The sequence below is a fragment of the Carcharodon carcharias genome, chromosome 17, assembly GCF_017639515.1.
Source record: "Carcharodon carcharias isolate sCarCar2 chromosome 17, sCarCar2.pri, whole genome shotgun sequence".
Taxonomy (NCBI): Eukaryota; Metazoa; Chordata; class Chondrichthyes; order Lamniformes; family Lamnidae; genus Carcharodon; species Carcharodon carcharias.
The window spans coordinates 52,903,448-52,924,234 of record NC_054483.1 but is presented as its reverse complement, the minus strand read 5'-3'; the positions used below and the strand labels follow the sequence as shown (position 1 = coordinate 52,924,234).

The following is a 20,787-nucleotide window of genomic DNA, read 5'->3' as shown; positions in this document are numbered from 1 at the left end:
CTTGAGAAATGAAACTTCTGAGCAGTCTGAGGATCTTTAACCCAGAAGTAGTACAGAAAGAAAAATATGTAATTTCTTAAATATTTGTAATATCTAATTGTTTTTAAGAATGCTTGAACAAGACTTTTAAGAGTTAGCATCAATTGTAAGGGATCATTTACTTGGATAAAAAATACTACTCCATGTGACCTGGAACCAACATTAAGACACAAGTCCTGTGGCCAAGCACAAAAGAGCTGGAAGCTGAAGGCGATCAGCACACCGATGCTGACACAAAAAGAAAGCAGAGCGGAAAAGAGGAACACAGAAATCTTCTTAAGAGGAAGTAAATCTCTCATAGGGTCAGTTTTTTCTGTTTTGCAGAAAAGGAGATAGGGGCTCTTGGAGGCACTGTGCAAGCTGGCTAAAAAGGTCTAAAACCTGGAAGGCTGTGTGAATAGCTCGGAGATACTAAAGAGTTGGGCGTTTTACCAGAAGTGACCAAGCCATGAACCGAGGTGTTAATGGTTAGTTGGCTGAATAAGGAATTCTGGAGAACTACACCATCCAGGACTGTTGTGACCCGAGAGACTGAATTTTTGTAGAAATGTGCTTTGCTGATAACCGTATCCATAAAACTCAGGGGTGAAAGCTGTTGTCGTATAGGACTCCTGACCTACCCAGTGTGAGCAAAGAACAGTATTTGTAGAACTGTGTAGCTACATAATGCCACGTCTACAGGGAGTGATGCTGGTGCTTGTGGTTGCATAAGACATAACATTGTTACATAAACTACTTAAAGTGAAATTTGCCTTTTTATTTGAAGTAGCATTGGCCTGTTAATTCATGTTTAACTTACACAAAGTAAAAGTTACAAAAGGTGAAACCTTGTTGCTAATTTCTCTTGTGGATGGCTATTCAGCACATTTGATTGTTTTGGCTTACGGTTTCCTCACGAGGATCACAAGAGAAATTTCTAAAAATCAAATTGGTTGTTCGCATTGATCTTTGTCCCCAGGTGCATTAAACCCACCACGGTTTTATTGCTGTGGATCTCCAGCTGCCAGAATTCATTCTGGTTCACATTCAGTTACAACTTCAAAACAAGCCGCACCATTTAGTGCAGGTTGCAATGCAAACTGACTAATAACGTTCATATCTGCAGAGCACAAATACATGATTCATCTCAACACAAATATGTTTATTCGCACCTTAGCTAATTATTTGAACTCCCAGCTATTCCAGAGTTTAAAGATCAATCATACTCATTAATATAGCTGGAAAACTGGTCTACGATGAGCCTACCCTACAATTTGAGAGCAGCCCATTACTTCACACAATGCTGGTTCAGCATTTAGGAATAGCCTGGTTCAAACTGCACAAACGAGTCCCAAAGCAGTTAACGGGTTTCCAAATGTTTCATTTTAACCCTGCACTCTACAGTTTACTTGATTAACTACCGTTAAAATGAAAGCCTCAGTGCATTAACCCATTTGTGAAAAGCAGCTAGTGTCCTACTGTGTGCTAATAGAACATAAGGTTCTGGATATAGGGTTTGTACAAAGCATTTTATTAGCATTTTCAATTACAAGAAAACAATCACATCATACATGGGTTTTCTTAATGTGGTGTCAGCTACGTAAAGTTGGTTAATTTGAAGTAAAACTAAAAGTACTACATGGTTCAGGTTACTCTACTTCAAAGCAGAGGTTGAAAGAATAATTCACCACAATTAGCAAATTTTAGATCAAGTAATAGGGGACAAACATTTGGATTCAGACACATTCCTGCTGTAAAGCTGAGTATTTATTAAGGGTGTGTGCATGAATGGGCCAAACACCTCTTAGGTTTAATCAAAATGCACATATGTAGATGAATGCATTATTCACACATGTAAAAAAAATAATTTATGCAGCCATCTAAATCAAAAAAAAAAGGCACTTTTGTAATATTCATGTATAGAATGGAACAAGCCCAAATTATACCTCAGAAGGCAGGAACAACTATGTAGGAACCAATTAATTCATTGTTTGTTTCATGAAGTCAATCATAAAAGATAGCCCTTGGAGTGATTTCTTTTGTGAAATTGTGAAGCACCTGATAAACTTGCAGATAGTAAACAAGTTGATTGAAAATGAACCATAATATAAACTACGATCAAATCTTACACAATGCTTTTTGTTTGCTATTGTAAACACCATTTAAAATGTTTCCACATGCCAGAATTTGCTTGTGTTTATCACTTAATTCAGAAGTTTGGATACCAGTATTCGAAAGATATTTAACCTGGATCGAATGTATATAAAAGCAGTCAAAGAACATCCACCAGAAATTTGCCCAATCTTGCATTTATCTAATGTAAATTATGTATACAGTAATATCTGTTTCTGTACATTCATATCTACAGTAAGTGTTATACTTTTTAAACCAACCTGACATTGTAGCCACATGTCAAAGGCATGCAGTATGGGAGGGTCTGCATTTTACGCAAAAAAATGCAACATAAATGAACTTGTTAAAGTCATAAAAAGAGCATGAAAAAGTGCATTGAAAAGATTACATTTGGGTTCAGGATCATACACTTAAATCATTTTACATGCATGGAGCAAAAGCTGAAATTTAACAAGCCTCAAAATTATCTTCTGAATGACTTGGTTACCACAGAGATATAGGAAACAGCAAGATGGTCAATTTTCTTAGAAGGGTGCACAAAAGCCAGTTCCTTTGAAATAATCAAATCTTTGGGCCCAAAATAATATTCACCTATGTGAAATAGGAATTGCATTGCAAGACATGTGGCATACTTTCAATCCAAATGCAGGGCTTTCTAAAACTCTCTCACTGGTTCACGTTTAACTGCTGTCATTTGACCAATTACAATGTCCATTTGTGAACTGCATATGGAAGGTAATGGAAAAACCTAATTTGAGCAAAGTTCTTTAACAGGAACTCTCAGCTATATTAAGCAATACAAGCCCATAGAACGAATGGGTTTGGAACTTATTCAAGTCTCTAAAACGAAGTGGAATTATGCTTGTGTTTATGCGAAAAAAGGAACAAATTAGGACTTGGCAAAACAATTGTATTTGCATGGCCACATCCAAATGTATGTAACTAATGTGGTTCTCATATCTACCCTCAAAACATGGTACTAAATCACTGATTTAGTTTGAAATAAGTTGAATGTTTGATTCAAGCTCAAGTTTTAGCTATAGTAAATCATTTGATGAGATCATTAGGTTTTAGTTTAAAAAGCCAGATATGAAAGTTGCAGATTTAAAATATAGTTCAGCTAAAATATAAAAGCTTTTGGTAGCTGCAAAACCTTAAAGATTTTCAGTCAGGGTACACCACTGTGCAATAATGAATTAGGAATGATTTAACAACTAAGACAATTTACAATAATGGAACCAGATCCTACCGCTGCCAATAGACAAGAGTAAGCTGAAATTAAAGCAGATTTCAGCAGTTAGGTGAGAAGTAACTATAGTTAAGGCTGTTTGGAAACATTTAAAGTCCTAACTTGCTTGACTTAGAAATATGAAGAGTCACGCAGACTGCATATTTGACTGCAAAACAGTAATGATCGCAGTCATTGGTTGTAAAGCCCTTTGTGAAGTCCTGTGAACATAAGGCACACTATATAAATGCAAGTTTTTACTAAAGATTAAACACAAACTGATGTGCACATAGTGGTGCGTTCTTAATTCTGCAATTCCCATACATTCTATTGTGTCCTTCAATTTGAATTGGATAATACAATGTTGTTACTCAAAAGCATTTACTAAAATTTAATTTTTAGGATTTGGTTCCCATGTAGAAACTCTTTTGTACCATGGGAGTGGTTTTGCAGTTATCTTTATGCATTTGCAAAAAACTTTTCAATTAGGTTGGTCAAAAACATGCCACATGACCAAGGAAAATGGGCAAATCAGGTTAAAATGATTAAAGTCGACAATAAGGAGCTATTTTAATACTGGTGGTTAAAGTACGATTACTCAGAAGTTTGGATAGATTTTGTTCAATGTACTCCAGGATAGTCTCAACATCATACTCTTATGGTTAAAAAAGAAATTTATGCATCTCACCTACTTCAACGGACACTCACGCCACCTCAATTCTTAAACATGGGGATCAGCCACAAAGGTAAGAATGCATACCTTATTTGAATAAACCATCTCACCACATTATTTTAGGCCCTCCCCACATGGCTTGGGTCAGTAATCCCAATAGATTGGGAAGCCAACATTACAAAGCCTCTTTGGTCTCTGTGTGAAGTTCAGGCCAGGACTATGAAGCTCAAAGCATTTCACAATGACTGGCCCAAATAACAAAATGCAGATTGTTCTATGTTGCTACCTTCAGTTATCAAAACGTACACATTTCAAACTAGGTTGCAGTCAACTGAAAAGTTGCAACTGGACAGAAAGTCATTCCTGCCAACCACTACATCAGTCTGTTTAGCAATCTCTTCCCCCAAACAGTCAAAATCGTAAATTCCTTCAATCTTTTCTGAAAAACGAGTATAGTGGGAGCTATGCTTAACATCAAAAGGGAGAAATGAATGTTAACCTTGTGTACTAAACTGAACACAGAAACCCTCCTTGGTAGACATGCGGGCTATCTTGCAATGTCAAAACTGACAAATCATTAGTACCAACAGTCGCAGTTGACTTCTGTAACCAAAATTAAGGTTAGTGCAATTCAGATGTTTGAGATTAGAAGTTTTAGATCATATTAACATTTAGACTCCTGGGAATAGGGAGAGAAGAGAAAGATTACTATTGTGATGAGCTCCAATCTGATTATTAAGACTTTATATGCATTGATCATCAGATATTTTTCATAAATTTTCAAACCAATTAACATAATTTAACCCAATGGTTAAATCGCAACTGGGGACAGTAATATGCTAATCTGCCCCTCTACTAATGAGACTTGCAGGTAAAATAGATAATGTGATCCCATACCATAGCCTTAACAGAAGGCAAGAATCATCTCGGGCAGTGAAATGTCACAAGGGGTAACTTCAATACCAAGAGTGTATGTAGAAATAAATGTTAGACATTTAAATTGCACAGGTAGTTCATCGCCCCTTGCTCATAGGAAAGGGGGAAATTCCCAAAAATGCACAATTGCGATGAAACTCACAACTGAATATTTTAGTTTCTTGTGCCAGAATCTTGTAAACAAGCATATTCCAGTGCTATACGTCTTCCAAATTAGGGTCATTTGGAGATAGTTGACTAGCTAAAATTCTCCAATGCAGATTCGTTTGGGTAGGGATGAAAAGGCGACATTTGGGCCTAGGCTTTCCTATGGTGATGTTTGGGGAAATGCATCTTTCAAAAGGTTGGCATGAATTTGTGTGTTCATGCAGCAACTTTGCGTATAAGATGAGTACACAAAGCTAACTCCAAGGGTTCACCGATTTGCAGTTTCCAGAGCAAAAATGGTTGGATTAGCGCATTATGATCCTGAAATCCATGCCGGAAACTCTACAATCTCGTCATAAGAATCAAATTTGTCTCGGTTACGGTAAGCCAATGGCCCTGAATATAGCTGAGACAGGTCACAGTTGAAGAGTTAAATAGACCTAAATTTACTGTAAACAATGCCACAAATCAAATGGGTTATGTAAACAGCTACCTATTCTCTTCTCACCCCTCCTCCCAGCCCAACACATTTTTTAAAAAAAGGACACTTACATTTTTGATGCTGCTGTAAAGTCAAACGAAACAATTTATTTTCGTTAGATGAACGGAAAATTATAATTGTGATTGCTCCCTTTTATACAATGTACCAGCTTATGTATTATTGAAGTTTTCATTACAGCCAAGAACTTGTGCTCTCCGCAGCCTGTCCCATATCTACCAAGCAATACAGAATTATTTGGCTACGATAGCGTTATACCTTGATAAATGGAAAGGTTTCCATCTGGGTTAGCAGATTACACCACAATGCATCTGTTCAACACACGGTTACTTTTTTCAGTCATCTCTTTAAACCTCATAAAAACTGATTTGGCAGCAAATAACTATTTGTTCTTTACACGTGGTGCTTGAATTTGCAGGACTCACCAATATTTCAGCTGATGATTTCTTGTCATCAAAAGCAAGTATTTTACAGCAGGCAACATTCGCTCAAAAATCAGCACAACACACGCCAGCTCGCTTGTCTAATGATTTACTATCTACAAAGCCCACAGACATTAAAACCTAAGTTTACAGTTTACATCAAAAAATGTTGAGCTCTGGATTGAAAAGTGAAATGTTATTGATATTTCATTCAGCCACAAGCCAGATCTATAATAAATTTGATGATTAAACTTGGAAATAATCTCTGCCAAATGGTATAGATTTGCCAAAACCAGCTTCTGGAACTTTTGTTGAAAAAAAAGCAGCCACAGCACATCACAGAAATTCAATACTGAATCTGTATTAAGCTTATATGCTGTTTATTTGGATACAAATCGTACCACCGATCGACATTAGATTTAGTAATGGTGCTCGATGCATCTGAATGTTCTCCTCAAAACTCCATTGTCACTTTGTTTCAAAATGTAGTGCTAATTCTGTAAATGCTTGGCAAAACCCAACAAGACACGAAAGCATTAACACTGAAGCATAAACACGGCCTAGAAAACAAGACACATCATGCTTGTAATTACCGCAAAATTTGTAATGAAACTCATTAAAAAGATCTTCCTGTGTTTTTTTTTTCAAACAAATCTGTGGAAGCTTTGGAACTGTCGGAACATTCAATCGTGTACTCTTATTACCAAATGGATGTGGCAGATATTTGAAGCAACAAAATGAAGGTTGTGCATGAGGTTCCAGTCAACACTGACAAAATGCAGTAAATTAGTGTTGTGGACAAACAACACTGGCTGCCCTCCAGACAAACATTTACAACACAGTTAGCGGTGAAGCCTATATAATCTCAGTGCAAATAAGTCAAATCCAAAAGATGCCAGTTAAGCCTTTGGCTTTAGTAAACTGCTTTTTATGTCATCAGTCCACTCCGGATGCAGTTGCTTCACAGCACATTCTCCTTATGGCTGAGGAGGAGCAGGAGGATATGCTGAAGGTTGGGGGTGGGCTGGTTGGGATGGTGCACACTGAAGCGCTGGTTGGACTGGTGGCGGTGGTGGTGGTGGCAGCTGAACCACTGTCTGTGTGTTCGGGGAGGGCGGAGGTGTTGGGCGTTTAAATTTGTCAGGGCTGTTGCTTCTTCTTGGGGAAGGCCTCTGCAAAACAAACAGATGCATATAAGTTAAAGAACATGGTTTTAGAATGATACAGTTCAAAACTTCTTGAAAGTAACCCCAAATAGAAGACACTAAAAGACACTAAGTCACCCAGAATTACCTACAAAAGAATAGTTTCAAAAGGAGTGAGTGAAAGGCTAGATACTGATATTGAACCTCCAGAAGGTTCAGCTACAGGGATGTGTTGTAAATGATGCAACTTGAACAACAGCATCTGAAATGTGAACAATTCCATTCGCATGTGTATTTTTTACTGAAACAAGTTAACTACCTAAATTGAGAAAGAAAAACTTAGAAATCCTGCATTAGTGAAGCAGAGATCTGAGGTAAGGGAGAGGGTATGTGTTCTAAGAAAGGAAACTACAAAGATAGGGAGGAGCAAGACCACAAAGGAATTTGAAAACAAACCTGAATACATTAAAATCAAGGCCCTGCTTGACTGGGAGCCAGTTTAGATTAATTGGCAAGGAGAGATGGGTATGTGGGGGTTAGGCCATGGGCAGCAGAGTTTTAAATGGTGCGGAGGGGGCTAGAGAGAGAGAGAACCTGGGTAGTTGTCCAAGGGTGCATGGGAATAATGAAGTCTGGAGGTTATAAAGACATAGATGGGGGCTTCAGCAGCAGAAAAACTGAGGCAGGGGTGGGGTCGGGCAATGTTACAGAGGTGGAAATAGGTGGCCTTAGTGCTAATGTGGATGTTTGGGAGAAAGCTTATCTCAAGGTCAATCATAACACCAACAACAGTCTGGTTCAACCTCGGACAGTTTCTAAGAAGAGTGATAAGAGTCAATGGCAAGGGAATGGAGTTTGTGATGGGGACCGAAGGCAAAGGCTTCTGTCTTCCTAATATTTAATTGGAGAAAAACTCTGCTCTTGCTGAGTTTTTCCAGGTAATTCTGTTTTTGTTTTGGATTTCCAGCATCCGCAGTTTCTTGTTTTTATCTCTGCTCTTCCAATGTTGGGCATCAGACAAGCAAACAATTTAAAGACCGGAGATGGGTTAAGAGAGGAACATTACAGTCGAAACTGTTCCAATCCTCACCCAAGACAACATACACATACTTTCCAAAAACATTTATTGTAGCAGAAGTGAAAATTCCAGCTTATTTCCTCTTCCTGCGGCATCCCCACCCAATACCTCCTCTCCCCTACAATGGGAACATGAAAACCAACTACAACGCTCTGAGTGTTAGTAGTTGAAAGATCTTGGCAGAATACCACAAAAGGGCCAAATGGGATCAGTAGCACACCATGAAAGAGAAATAAAAAACACCAAGAGAGGCAGCTGCCTGAATGTTGCACATTGGACTCCTCTGTTTTATGTATGCTTCTGGAAATCAATACCATCTCCTTTTGTAGTATCTGCTGACCTTTACCTAATTCCCTTTAAGCCCTAATCTCTGTTCATCGCAACATTACACTTTTAGATTCATGATAATCTTTCATACTGTTAGACCTAATTATCATAGTTTGCATACATTTACTCAGCTCTTTGCTGCAACCTCTTTTCATTTTATAGGGATATATATGCCCTGGAGGAGTATAGAATGTGTAGGAAGGGGACTTAAAAAAAGGAAAGGAGAGCAAAAAGGCAGCATGAAAAAACATTGACAGGTAAAATAAAGGAAAATCCAAAGTTATTTTACAAGTACATTAAGAGTAAGAGGATAACTAGGGAAAGAGTAGGGCCCATTAAGGACCATAGTGGTAATGTGTGTTGGAGCTAGAAGGCATAGGTAGGGTTCTAAATGAATACTTTGTGTCGGTGTTCACAAGTGAGGGGGACGACGTAGGTATGGAAATCAGGCAGAAGGGCTTTGATATAATTAAAGAAATTAGCATAGAAAGGGGGGAGGTTCTAAGTGATCTGGCAGGCTTGAACGTAGATAAATTTCCAGGCCCGGATAAAATATATCACAGGCTGTTGAGTGAGGCAAGGGAGGCGATATCAGGGGCATGGGCAATAATTTTCAATACCTCTCTGACCACAGGAGAGGTGCCAGAGGACTGGAGGACAGTTATTCAAGAAGGGAGGAAGGGATAAATCAGGGAACTGCAGACTAGTCAGTCTAACTTCGGTGGTGGGGAAACTATTGGAAGCAATCCTGAGGAACAGAATTAATCTACACTTGGAGGGGCAGGGATTAATCAAGGACAATCAGCATGGTTTTGTTAAGGGGAGGTCATGCCTGACCAATTTGATTGAATTTTTCGAAGAGGTAACCAGGTGTGTAGATGAGGGCAATGTATTTGACTTAGTCTACTTGGACTTCAGCAAGGTTTTTCATAAGGTCCCACATGGGAGACCGATAACGAAGGTAAGAGTTCATGGGATCGAAAGCAATTTGGCAAATTGGATCCAGAATTGGCTGAGTGGCAGGAAGCAGAGGGTGATGGTCGAGGGGTGTTTTTGTGACTGGATGCCTGTGTCCAGTGGGGTTCCACAGGGATTGGTGTTGGGTCCTTTGCTGTTTGTGGTATATATAAACAATTTAGACTTGAATGTAGAAGGTCTGATCAGTAAGTTCGCGGATGACATGAGAATTGGTGGGGTGGTAAATAGTGAGGAGGGTAGCCTTAAATTACAGGAGGATATAGAAGGGCTGATCAGTGGCAAATGGAATTTAATCTGGATAAGTGTGAGGTAATGCACTTGGGCAGGACAAACAACACATGATGAATGGTAAGACCCTAGGAAGTACCGAGGATCAGAGGGACCTTGGTGTACATGTCCACTAGTCCCTTAAGATAGTGGGACTGGTAGATAAGGTGGTTAAGAAGGCATATGGGATACTTGCCTTTATTAGCCGAAGCATAGAATATAAACGCAGGGAGGTTATGCTGGAACTGTATAAAACGCTGGTTAGGCCACAGCTAGAGTATTGCGTGCGATTCTGGAATCCGCATTATAGGAAGGATGTGACTGCACTGGAGAGTGCAGAGGAGAGTTACCAGGATGTTGCCTGGGCTGGAGAGTTTTAGTTATGAGGAGAGATTGGATAGACTGGGGTTATTTTCCCTGGAGGAGATTGAGGGGGTACATGGTTGAGGTATATAAAATTACGAGGGGCATAGATAGGGTAGACAGCGAGGAACTTCTCCCCTTAATGGAGAGATCAATAACCAGGGGGCATAGATTTAAGGTAAGGGGCAGGAGGTTTAGAGGGGATGTGAGGAAGAAGTTTTTTCACCCAGAGGGTGGTGGGAATCTGGAACTCTCTGCCTGAAAGGATGGTAGAGGCAGAAACCCTCATAAGAAGTATTTGGATGTGCACTTGCGATGCCATGGCATACAAGGCTACATACATGGGCCTAGTGCTGGAAAATGGGATTAGAATAGTTAGATGCTTGTTTGACTGGTGCAAACTTGACAGGCCGAAGGGCCTTTTTCTGTGCTGTAGACCTCCATGACTCTATATTTTGCACTCTATCGATTTCATGTTTATAAACTTCCTATTATCAATGTTTCATTTCTGCCCATTAATTTAGCCCACTAAATTTTGCCCTTTTCCATTTTGACTCAATTACCCATTTCTATTGCTACAGTGACCCTAACTGAGGGGTGGCGACTATTTTTCAACTGATCTTGTCTCGTCATATCATTTAGTTAACTCATTTCCCAAAACTCCTCCATTGCTGGACTAGAAACATGCTGACCTAAGGAGCAATTCTGGATGCATTTTACAAACATTCCCGACTCTGGCCATGTGCAATACAGTCTACTTTGGAACAACAACTCACTACTGTTACTTTTAAATAATTTTATATGAACAGTTTTCACATCCACCTCTCTAGCTCATCATTTCAGTTTAGTGACCTGTCATGGTCACCAAAAATTCTACCATCTCACTTCCAATTTCTTAATTCTATTCGTCTTAAAGATGTACTGTGAGTTGCATTATGTTCTAAATCTGCAATTGAATCATTTGTCCAAACTGCCCCTTAACTTTTCTGAAAATTAAATAACCATGAATATAAAGAAACTCTGCACCTCTATGATTTCATGTTCTTGGGCAATATCCCAATGTATTCCATTTATTTAAGCGGATCAAGCCAAACTCCTGTATAAATCTGTCTACCACCTCTAATAGCAAAGCCTTGCCACAAGTCCGATTTCAATATTTCATCTGAACTGTCTGAGGCTTAAAATTATAATCAACCATTTTATAACTACCCTTAATTTGAAGTTGGTTAATTCAGATTATTAAATAGCTCAATTTTTTTGTTTCAAAGCCAACTTTGCATTATTAGTATTCTGTACATTAACTGCACTAAATAGTTTTCTTCATTTACCTATCAAAAAATAGCTTTTGAAAATTCCTTGTTTCACTCTCCAATTCAAATATTCCAGACCTGATTGCTTTTCCTACTCCTCACTGATTCTGTGATCAATTTAACAATGAAAATCTTAAGTGCCCCATCCAACTAATCGTCTTTGTTCAGTTTTTAAGCAAATCGGATTTTAGGGCTAAGTTTGTCATTCATCCTTGCTACTCCATTTGGCACCTTTTATCAGGCATCATTGTCCTTCAAGCAGTGTCTGAATTCAGAAACAAATGCAAGTATGCCTTTAAATAAGCATTTGCTCTACTATTGTTTCGGAAAATGGCTGTGGTTGTTGTGGTCAATAACCTCTGTCCCAAGTTATCACTGCAGGAGTTCCTCAGGATAGTGCCCTAGGCCTAACCATCTTCAGTTGCTTTGTCAATGACCTTCTCTCCATCATAAGGTTAGAAGTGGGGATGTTCGCTGATGATTGCACAATGTTCAGCACCATTTGCGACTCCTCAGATACTGAAGTGATCATGTCCATATACAGCAAGACCTGGACAACATTCAGGCTTTGGCTGATTAAATGGTAAGTAACATTTGTGCCACACAAGTACAACACAGTGAACATCTCCAACAAGACAGAATCCAACCATTTTCCCTTGACATTCAATGACATTACCATTGCTGAACACCCCCCCACCGTCAACATCCTGGGTGGCAGGCTGGCACTGACCAGAAGCTGAACTGGATCAGCCACATAAATACTGTGGCTACAAGAGCAGACCAGAGGCCAGGAATTCTGCGGAGAGTAAGTCACCTAACTCCCCAAAGCCTGACCACCAGCTGCAAGGCACAAGTCAGTAATGTGATGAAATACTGCCTGGAGGAGTGCAGCTCCAGCAACACTCAAGAGGCTTGACACCATTTCAGGACAAAGCACTCACTTGATCGGCACCGCATCCACCACCTTAAACATTCATTCTCTTACTACACCGGTGCACAGTGGCTGCAGTATGTACCATATACAAGATGTACGTCAGCAACTCACCAAGATTTCTTTGACAGCACCTTCCAAACCCGAGACATCTATCGCCTAGAAGGACAAAGGCAGCAGATGCATGACTACACCACCACCTGGAAGTTCCCCTCCAAGCTATTTACCATTCTAACTTGGAACTATATCACCGTTCCCTCACTGTTGCTGGATCAAAATCCTGGAACTCCTTTCCTAACAGCACTATGAGCATACCTACGCCACATGGACTGCAGTGGTTCAAGGTGACAGCTCATCACCACCTTCCCAAGGGTAATTAGGGATGGTCAAAAAAATGCTACCCTTGTCAATGACACTTACATCCCATGAAAGAATAAAAAAATCCTAGCTCTTAATTTTTGCATAACCCCTAACCTAATTAGTGTTACCCCTTTCTCCATACTTCAAACACACAAAATTAACTATATACAGATAAGACATTAATCACTAGTTTCTTTACTCACCGCAATACCGTGTGAAGTTCCCATATGCTGTACATGAAGACCAGGTGAAGTGTAATAGGACATTCCAGCACGAGTCAAAGTAGTAGGCGGAGTGAAACCAACACTGTGGCTTGCATAAGATAGTCCTAGAGGGCATAAACACAAAGTCTGATCATTCTCCACTTACTACTTACAGTCAAAATACAATGTAAATCTGATTTGTTCCAAATATTACAGTTTATCACTATTTTACTTTAAATTACTGACTTCACTGTGCCCATCTTTCCCGCTCCTCTCAAATTACAAAACTATTCGTCATATGTTGGGGTCTATGATCCACTGTTACTAGCAATCTTCTGGTAACCCACCAAAAGTGAACCTAAACACAGTCAGTGTCAGGTTATTACAATCATGCTATAGGAGTCACTGGACAAGAATCAAAATCAGGAACCATGGTTACTTGTTTATCCATCCCCCACCCAATGAGCACAAATGTCCTGGATCATCTTACTCAGAGGCCAGGAATTGAACCTGACATCTTCTATTTGTATGTCAGTGTTGCATCAGGCAATTCCACTATCCACTCAACCATTTGGGAGAGTTTCCCCATAAACTCTCAGATGGATGTTGCTCTCCATTTCGAGTAACCACACTACAGGAAGTCAAGATGGTAATAGTTTCATATTTCTAGTGAACTCAAGCCTAAACATACCAGGAGATATAGGCCTGCTGGAACTTGGAGATGGTGTGTAAGGAATTGGACTGGATACAGTGCGAGGTCTAAGTCCCTGTGCAGACATTTCATTAAAATATCTGGAAAATGAAAGAGATGATTTAACACACATTGTACCATTACACGAATTGAAAATATCCAATGTCTAGATCTATAGAAATTATCCAGAAGTCTCATTTGTTCTCAAATTCCTTTGAACAAAATACCTCAGTACAATTTGCATCTCCAATTTTGGAATTGAAAATAACCAATGTGTAAATGCTCATCAACTACCTCAAGATAGCAAGCTGCACAACTGGAACCTGGCTGTGTGGAGGATCAGTAGTGTGATCCTGCACCTTACCAATTCCATGCATTGAGCACTAGAGGTTTTTATGACAAAGTTTCAGTGTGACGTGCTCCATGTTACTTCATTTGTTCATATGCGAAAAGCAGGACTGATATAATTATAAGTAAGAAATTCCATTTCAGGTTCCCATTACGAACCAGATTGGTGAATTTATGCTATAATATGCAAAACCAGAATAGGCTCAAGTCTAATTGAATTCATTCTATATTTAACAAGCTACTTCACCCATCTAAATATCCGAGGATGTCTAGCGTAACTATTACATAACAATGTCACAACTGAATGATTCCCTCTATTAACTACCCCCTACTCCCACTGTTGAACCTGCATAGAATCAATGAATCCTATGGCTATTTGATCATCTCAGTCTACATTTCTCTACAAATTCAAGCTTGCGCCAAGCCACTCATTTATGCAGCTCTTGTCTGAAGATCAATTAATTGATTTTGCAAGGAGACAACCAATTCATTATGCAGGGGAGAAAAAGATTAATCCAATTGGCATTTGTACTCCAGGCTTGTTCACTTTGAAACAAAAACAGAATTACCTGGAAAAACTCAGCAGGTCTGGCAGCATCGGCGGAGAAGAAAAGAGTTGACGTTTCGAGTCCTCATGACCCTTCGACAGAACAGTTCTGTCGAAGGGTCATGAGGACTCGAAACGTCAACTCTTTTCTTCTCCGCCGATGCTGCCAGACCTGCTGAGTTTTTCCAGGTAATTCTGTTTTTGTTTTGGATTTCCAGCATCCGCAGTTTTTTTGTTTTTATCTCTTTGTTCACTTTGAATCCTTGTTTCCTATATTACAGTACCTACACTTCAAAAGTACCTCATTGACTGATAAATGTTGTGGGATGTCCTGAGGTCATGAAAGGCCTTCTATAAATGTAAGTCACTTTTGTCCCCTTGTTCTGAGCTTGCAGTTCGATAAGCACGTTTACACCTAAATAAATTTACACCTGTCAGCATTTTAAACATCAGTTTGATGGCTCTCCCTTTCACCTTCAATTAAAAATTCAGATAGTTCCCTTGATTATTTAGGTTGTAAATACAAATATTAGTGTGCAATTAAGCCAGGCAGATGAGAACATCCCCAGGTTCAATTACGATATATGCAGAGGTTAAATGGTAGAGGGTGTGGTAATTGACCTCAGTATCCCAGGACAACCTCTTGGCGTGCTTTGTTGGCTAAGGTGGACACTGAGTGCAGAGGGAGAAGAGGGGTACTAACTGGGATACAAGGTTTGACGAAATTGCTTTTTTTCTTTTTAAAGAGGCCATTGAAATTCAAGGGGGGACTGGCAAATCAGATGTTTAAGCGAAACAGTTCCAGAGGATGGGGCTGGTGGCTTTCGGTACTGGAACAGGGTGAGTGAAGAGAATTGAGTAAGTTGGTGTCAGAGAGGCAAAGGGTCTGCATCAAGATGCACAGCTGAAGATCAGAGACTAGGTGGAATGAGGACATGGAAAGATTTTAAGGCAAGGCAAGGATCTTAACGCCAATTTGTTGAGGTAAAGGGAATTAAACAAGGGGGTGGTGGGACAGGGGAGGAATGATGGATTGCTGGATTTTACAAGTGATGGCATACATGGGCATTGAGATGAAGTAATAACAGCAGGGATGAGGGCTTAAAAAGGAGTAGGAACTCAGGAATGCCAGTTTCAAATATTAAAAAGCAATCTTAAGGCCCCAAAAAACTGAGAAGTAAGCTAAGGTTCCACAAATCTAGATATTGCTTCTAGAGTCAACCTTGGTGGCACATAAGTAAACCTTTCTTCCAACAGTTAGCGTAAGGAATTTCAGCTCATCTATGTATCAATTCTGAAAAGAGTGTGCCATCACAGCTCTAGAATCAATGAAGGTAGAAAGCTGGGAACAGACACAGAATTGGAAGCTGACTCAAAACATCCAAATAATATTACCAAAAGATAGGATGAAAATTAATAAGGGCCCAAAGAATGGAAGTGACTGTGCAGGAATGAGAGGTACATCAGTTGGACACGTAATATTTATGACATGACAGAGGAACCACAATGGACCAGTGTCATGGAAATGAGGAAGAGGTAGAGGAGGTTAGAGCAGTCAATGAGGTCAAAGACATCTGAGATCAACAGCATACTAGGAGGCACACTGAGCCACAACAATATCTGTCAGTTGTTAATTTGACCATCACAGTTTCAGTGCTGTGGGCAGGAAAGAAGTCACATTAGATGATGGAAGGATTTGGGAATGGGGTCAGTTTCAATGACTAAAACTATCAACTCGTCTGGAAGACAAACATCAACACAGACTGATTGAGCTGAATGATCAACTTTCGTGTTGTAACGTCTATGAACTTAATAACAAAAAAAAATGACCAGGTTTTTTGTTCAACTCTAATGAAAAGAAATCTTATTAGAAGCAACTTCTACCACACAAACCGTTCATCGTCCATTTCTAAGCTAGACTCGCTTTCTGATAGCTGTCTGCAAAGGGCCTCTCTCCTTTCCATTTCTCTTTGTAGTTTTCGCTGGAGCCTCAGATTCTCTTCCCTCATGTGACGCTCTTCTTCTAAATACTGTGCCATTTTCTCTGTATCTGTAAATTTTGAAATAAGTGAAGTATTAACCAAAGGCTGCATTGTTTTGCAGCTGAGGGAAACAAAATAGGCAAGCACAAAATTCCAAACTAAAGGCACAATTTTCAGAATGAAAAGTGAAAGCGTCAAGAGAAAAACATGCAAAGCAACTGCTGATCCAGGCGTGCAGGAAAGTGCATGATCACGAGGTCTAGAACACAATATAGAAGCTAGGTAAAGAGTGCTCAAGAACATCAATACAAAAAGTGAAAATAAACTGCAAAAAAAACATCTAACAATTAACAAAATATAACATTCAAGGACATAAATGCTGTTAACTGAAGCAGAACTGTGCAGAGGAACTTCAGCTGCTGCCATGCACACGGCACTTTCCTGCTGCACAAAAAGTTGCTGCAGCACTGTTCAGTGTTAATTCAATAAGGCATAAAGCCTTCCAAAAGGGGAGGGAGGGGCAGGAATCTCAGATGTCCTTATGAACACAATTAAATCAGCTATCAAGATACATGATCTTTTATGAATAGATCACTGGCTAATGCAAATAATAAAGCAGCTTTTTAAAAACACAGAAGGCAGCCATTCCGACCATTGATAGTACTAGCTCTGCAACTGGACTGATCTATTCCAATTCCATTCCTTAGCTCATTGTCAATATATTTACCATAATTTAACTGGATCTTCATACCTCAGAATTCATCAACAGGCTTGATTCAGGGTTAATATTCAGCTCACACAGGGGAATTAATAAATATGAAACTTGCACCAAATTTACTATTCTATTCATGGCTTCATGCTCAAAGAAAATAATGGGACATGTGCTATTATAGAACCTTATGTTATCAAGCACTAGCAAGGTATATAATTAGAGTAAAAGGTTCCTTCAATTTGGTCACAGCCCCAAACAAAGAACAACATGCTCCCGTACCACTGTGGATCTTAAGGGAGACTGCTAAATTAATTTATGCCAAAAGGTCCATGTCACATTGGAGCAATGGGCTGAAGGTTTTAGTCCTGTTGAGCTGGTGTGACTTTGAATCTATTACATGAAGAGCACTATCTAATTCTGTGCATCAGCCAGCCCCTGAAAATGTATTATTCTTTATAGTAATGAGATAGGATTTCAAAATCAAACCAAAGCATGCCATTGTTGCTTAAATTGATTTTAAAGAATCTGATAACAATGGAAACAGGTAGTTGAAAAAAGAACTCTCACCATCATCACATTTCAAATTTATGGTAGAACTTACGCTGTAACTGGGCAGCTCGGAGTTGCTTTTTTAGCCTCTCTACCTCATTTTTCAAAAATCTGATGTGTCGCATCATGTTTTCTGGTGAGTCTATTTCCATGGAAATGTCCCTGGGAGATGGAGGGGCTGAGACAGGCTGATCTAGTTTCTCCTGTAAAATACTAAATTAACAAATACTTAGAAAATAAGCCACAAAAAGTAGCTTTTGATTCTAAAATACACTAATCAAGCCTTAATTAGTGTACAGAAAAACAAGCTGGGCAAGATAACAATAATATTTTAAATGCTTATAATTGGTAATCAGACCTATTACTGCAATACTCAACAAAATATAATTGTTAACATCAGAGAAGAGGAATTACTTATATTGTAGGATTGGCATTCTTCAAAATGAAGCATATCCTCTGCATACCTAGCTCAAAGCTCTGGAGACACCATGGGGAGCATGTGAAAATGTCATGCCACTGCAGTCAAGCAGCGCCTCCACATGGTGATCCAATCCTGCATAAAGCTCCCACAGCCTAAACCGATTTGTTAGTTTTGCTTTGGCCTGAAATTCGAGTGAATAACTAGGACTGACTTTACACTCATCTTCCCCAAACAATACCCTTTCACAAGGATTATGCTAAATTGCATAGAAGATGCACACAATATTGCAAGAAAGGCAACCCCATGAAGTAATTAACCTTTCTTCATTCTTTGTTCCTCAAAATGGAGGACAATGGTTTACAAAATTCTCTCCGTGGGGGAGAAAACATAAACAACTCAACACCCTCCAAACCTATGGCTTCTATAATTAGATGGCCTTAATCAGATAAGTTATTTTAGTAAATGAAATAGGTTTACATTACAGAGATTTGGTTGAAGGATGGACAGGATTGGCAGATAAACGTTCCAGGATTTAGATGTTTCAGGCAGGATAGAGAGGGATGTAGAAGAGGTGGGGGAGTTGCACTGCTGGTTAAGGAGAATATCACAGCTGTACAACAGGAGGACACCTCAGAGGGCTCATGCAGCGAGGCAATATGGGTAGAGCTCTGGAATAGGAAGGGTGCAGTCACAATGTTGGAGGTTTACTATAGGCCTCCCAATTGCCAGTGGGAGACTGAGGAACAGTTATGTAGGCAGATTTTGGAAAGATGTAAAAGCAATAGGGTTGTTGTGGTGGCTGATTTTAACTTTCCTTATATTGACTGGGAATCACTTAGTGCTAGGGGGTTGGATGGTGCAGAATTTGTAACATGCATCCAGGAGGGCTTCCTGAGACAATATGTAGATAGTCCAATTAGGGAAGGGGCAATACTGGACCTGGTATTAGGGAATGAACCTGGCCAGGTGGTCGAAGTTTCAGTAGGGGAGCATTTCAGGAAAAGTGACCATAATTCAGTAAGTTTCAAGATACTGGTGGATAAGGATAACAGGAGTCCTCGGGTTAAGGTGCTTAATTGGGGGAAGACTGATTATAACAATATTAGGCAGGAACTGAGGAATCTAGACTGGAGGCGGATGTTTGAGGGCAAATCAACAACTGACATGTGGGGGCTTTCAAACGTCAGTTGATAAGAATTCAGGACCGGCTAGGATGAAGGATAGTATGGCAAGTTTCAGGAACCTTGGATAACGAAGGATATTGTGAGATTAGTCCAAAAAGAAAAGGGAACCATTCGTAAGGGCTAGAAGGCAGGGAACAGAGAATATAAAGGAAGTCGGAAGAAACTTAAGCAAGGAGTCAGGAGGGCTAAAAGGGGTCATGAAAAGTCTTTGGCAACCAAGATTAAGGAAAATCCCAAGGCCTTTTATACATATGCAAAAAGCAAGAGGGTAGCCAGGGAAAGGGTAGGCCCACTCGGGGACAGATGTAGGATTGTGTGTGTGGAGCCAGAAGAAATGAGGGAGATACTAAATGAGTACTTCTCGTCAGCATTCACCAAAGAGAAGGACTTAGCGTCGATTTATGCAGGGAAGAGTGTGTAGATAGCCTGGATCATGTTGAGATCAAAAAAGAGGTGTTAGGCATCTTGAAGAATATTAAGGTGGATAAGTCCCAAGGGCCAGATGGGATCTACCCCAGAATACTGAGGGAGGCAAGGGAGGAGATTGCTGGGGCCTTGACAGAAATCTTTGTATCCTCACTGGTTACGGGTAAGGTCCCAGAGGACTGGAGAATGGCCAATGTTGTTCCATTGTTTAAGAAGGGTAGCAGGGATAATCCAGAAAATTACAGGCCAGTAAGCCTTACGTCAGTGGTAGGGAAATTATTGGAGAAGATTCTTCATGACAGGATTACTACCATTTGGAAGCAAATGGGCGTATTAGTGAGAGGTAGCATGGTTTTGTGAAGGGGAGGTCGTGTCTCACTAATTTGATCGATGTTTTCGAGGAAGTGACAAAGATGATCGACGATGGAAGGGCAGTGGATGTTATATACATGGATTTCAGTAAGGCCTTTGACAAGGTCCCTCATGGCAGACTGATACAGAAGGTAAAGTCGCATGGGGTCAGAGCTGAGCTGGCAAGATGGATACAGAATTGGCTTGGTCATAGAAGACAAAGGGCAGCAGTGGAAGGGTGCTTTTCTGAATGGAGAGCTGTGACTAGTGGTGTTCCGCAGGGATCAGTGCTGGGACCTTTGCTGTTTGTAATACACGTAAATGATTTGGAGGAAAATGTAACTGGGCTAATTAGGAAGTTTGCAGAAGACACTAAGGTTGGAGGAGTTGCAGATAGTGAAGAGGATTGTCAAAGGATACAACAGGATATAGATTGGTTGGAGTCTTGGGCGGAGGAGTGGCAGATGGAATTTAATCCGGACAAATGCGAGGTAATGCATTTTGGAAGGTCTAATACAGGTAGGAATTATACAGTAAATGGCAGAACCCTTAAGTGCA

The 20,787-nt window shown here is 39.8% G+C and overlaps 1 protein-coding gene across 2 annotated transcripts in view; it reads right to left on the bottom strand.

The window, feature by feature from the left end:
• Window positions 1–1,528: 1,528 nt before the first annotated feature.
• The window catches only part of ccdc6b (coiled-coil domain containing 6b), a 71,069-nt gene continuing 51,810 nt past the window's right edge, over window positions 1,529–20,787 (bottom strand). Inside the window, exons 5-9 of one of the 2 annotated variants that reach the window (XM_041209514.1) lie at window positions 17,900–18,060; window positions 16,498–16,654; window positions 13,710–13,810; window positions 13,019–13,143; window positions 1,529–7,228 (exon numbers count right to left, since the gene is read on the bottom strand). In XM_041209514.1, coding sequence (XP_041065448.1) covers window positions 7,034–7,228; window positions 13,019–13,143; window positions 13,710–13,810; window positions 16,498–16,654; window positions 17,900–18,060 — 739 coding nt within the window. In that variant the 3' untranslated portion in view covers window positions 1,529–7,033. The remainder of the gene's footprint in view (window positions 7,229–13,018; window positions 13,144–13,709; window positions 13,811–16,497; window positions 16,655–17,899; window positions 18,061–20,787) is intronic. The other variant, XM_041209515.1, reaches the window with a different exon arrangement.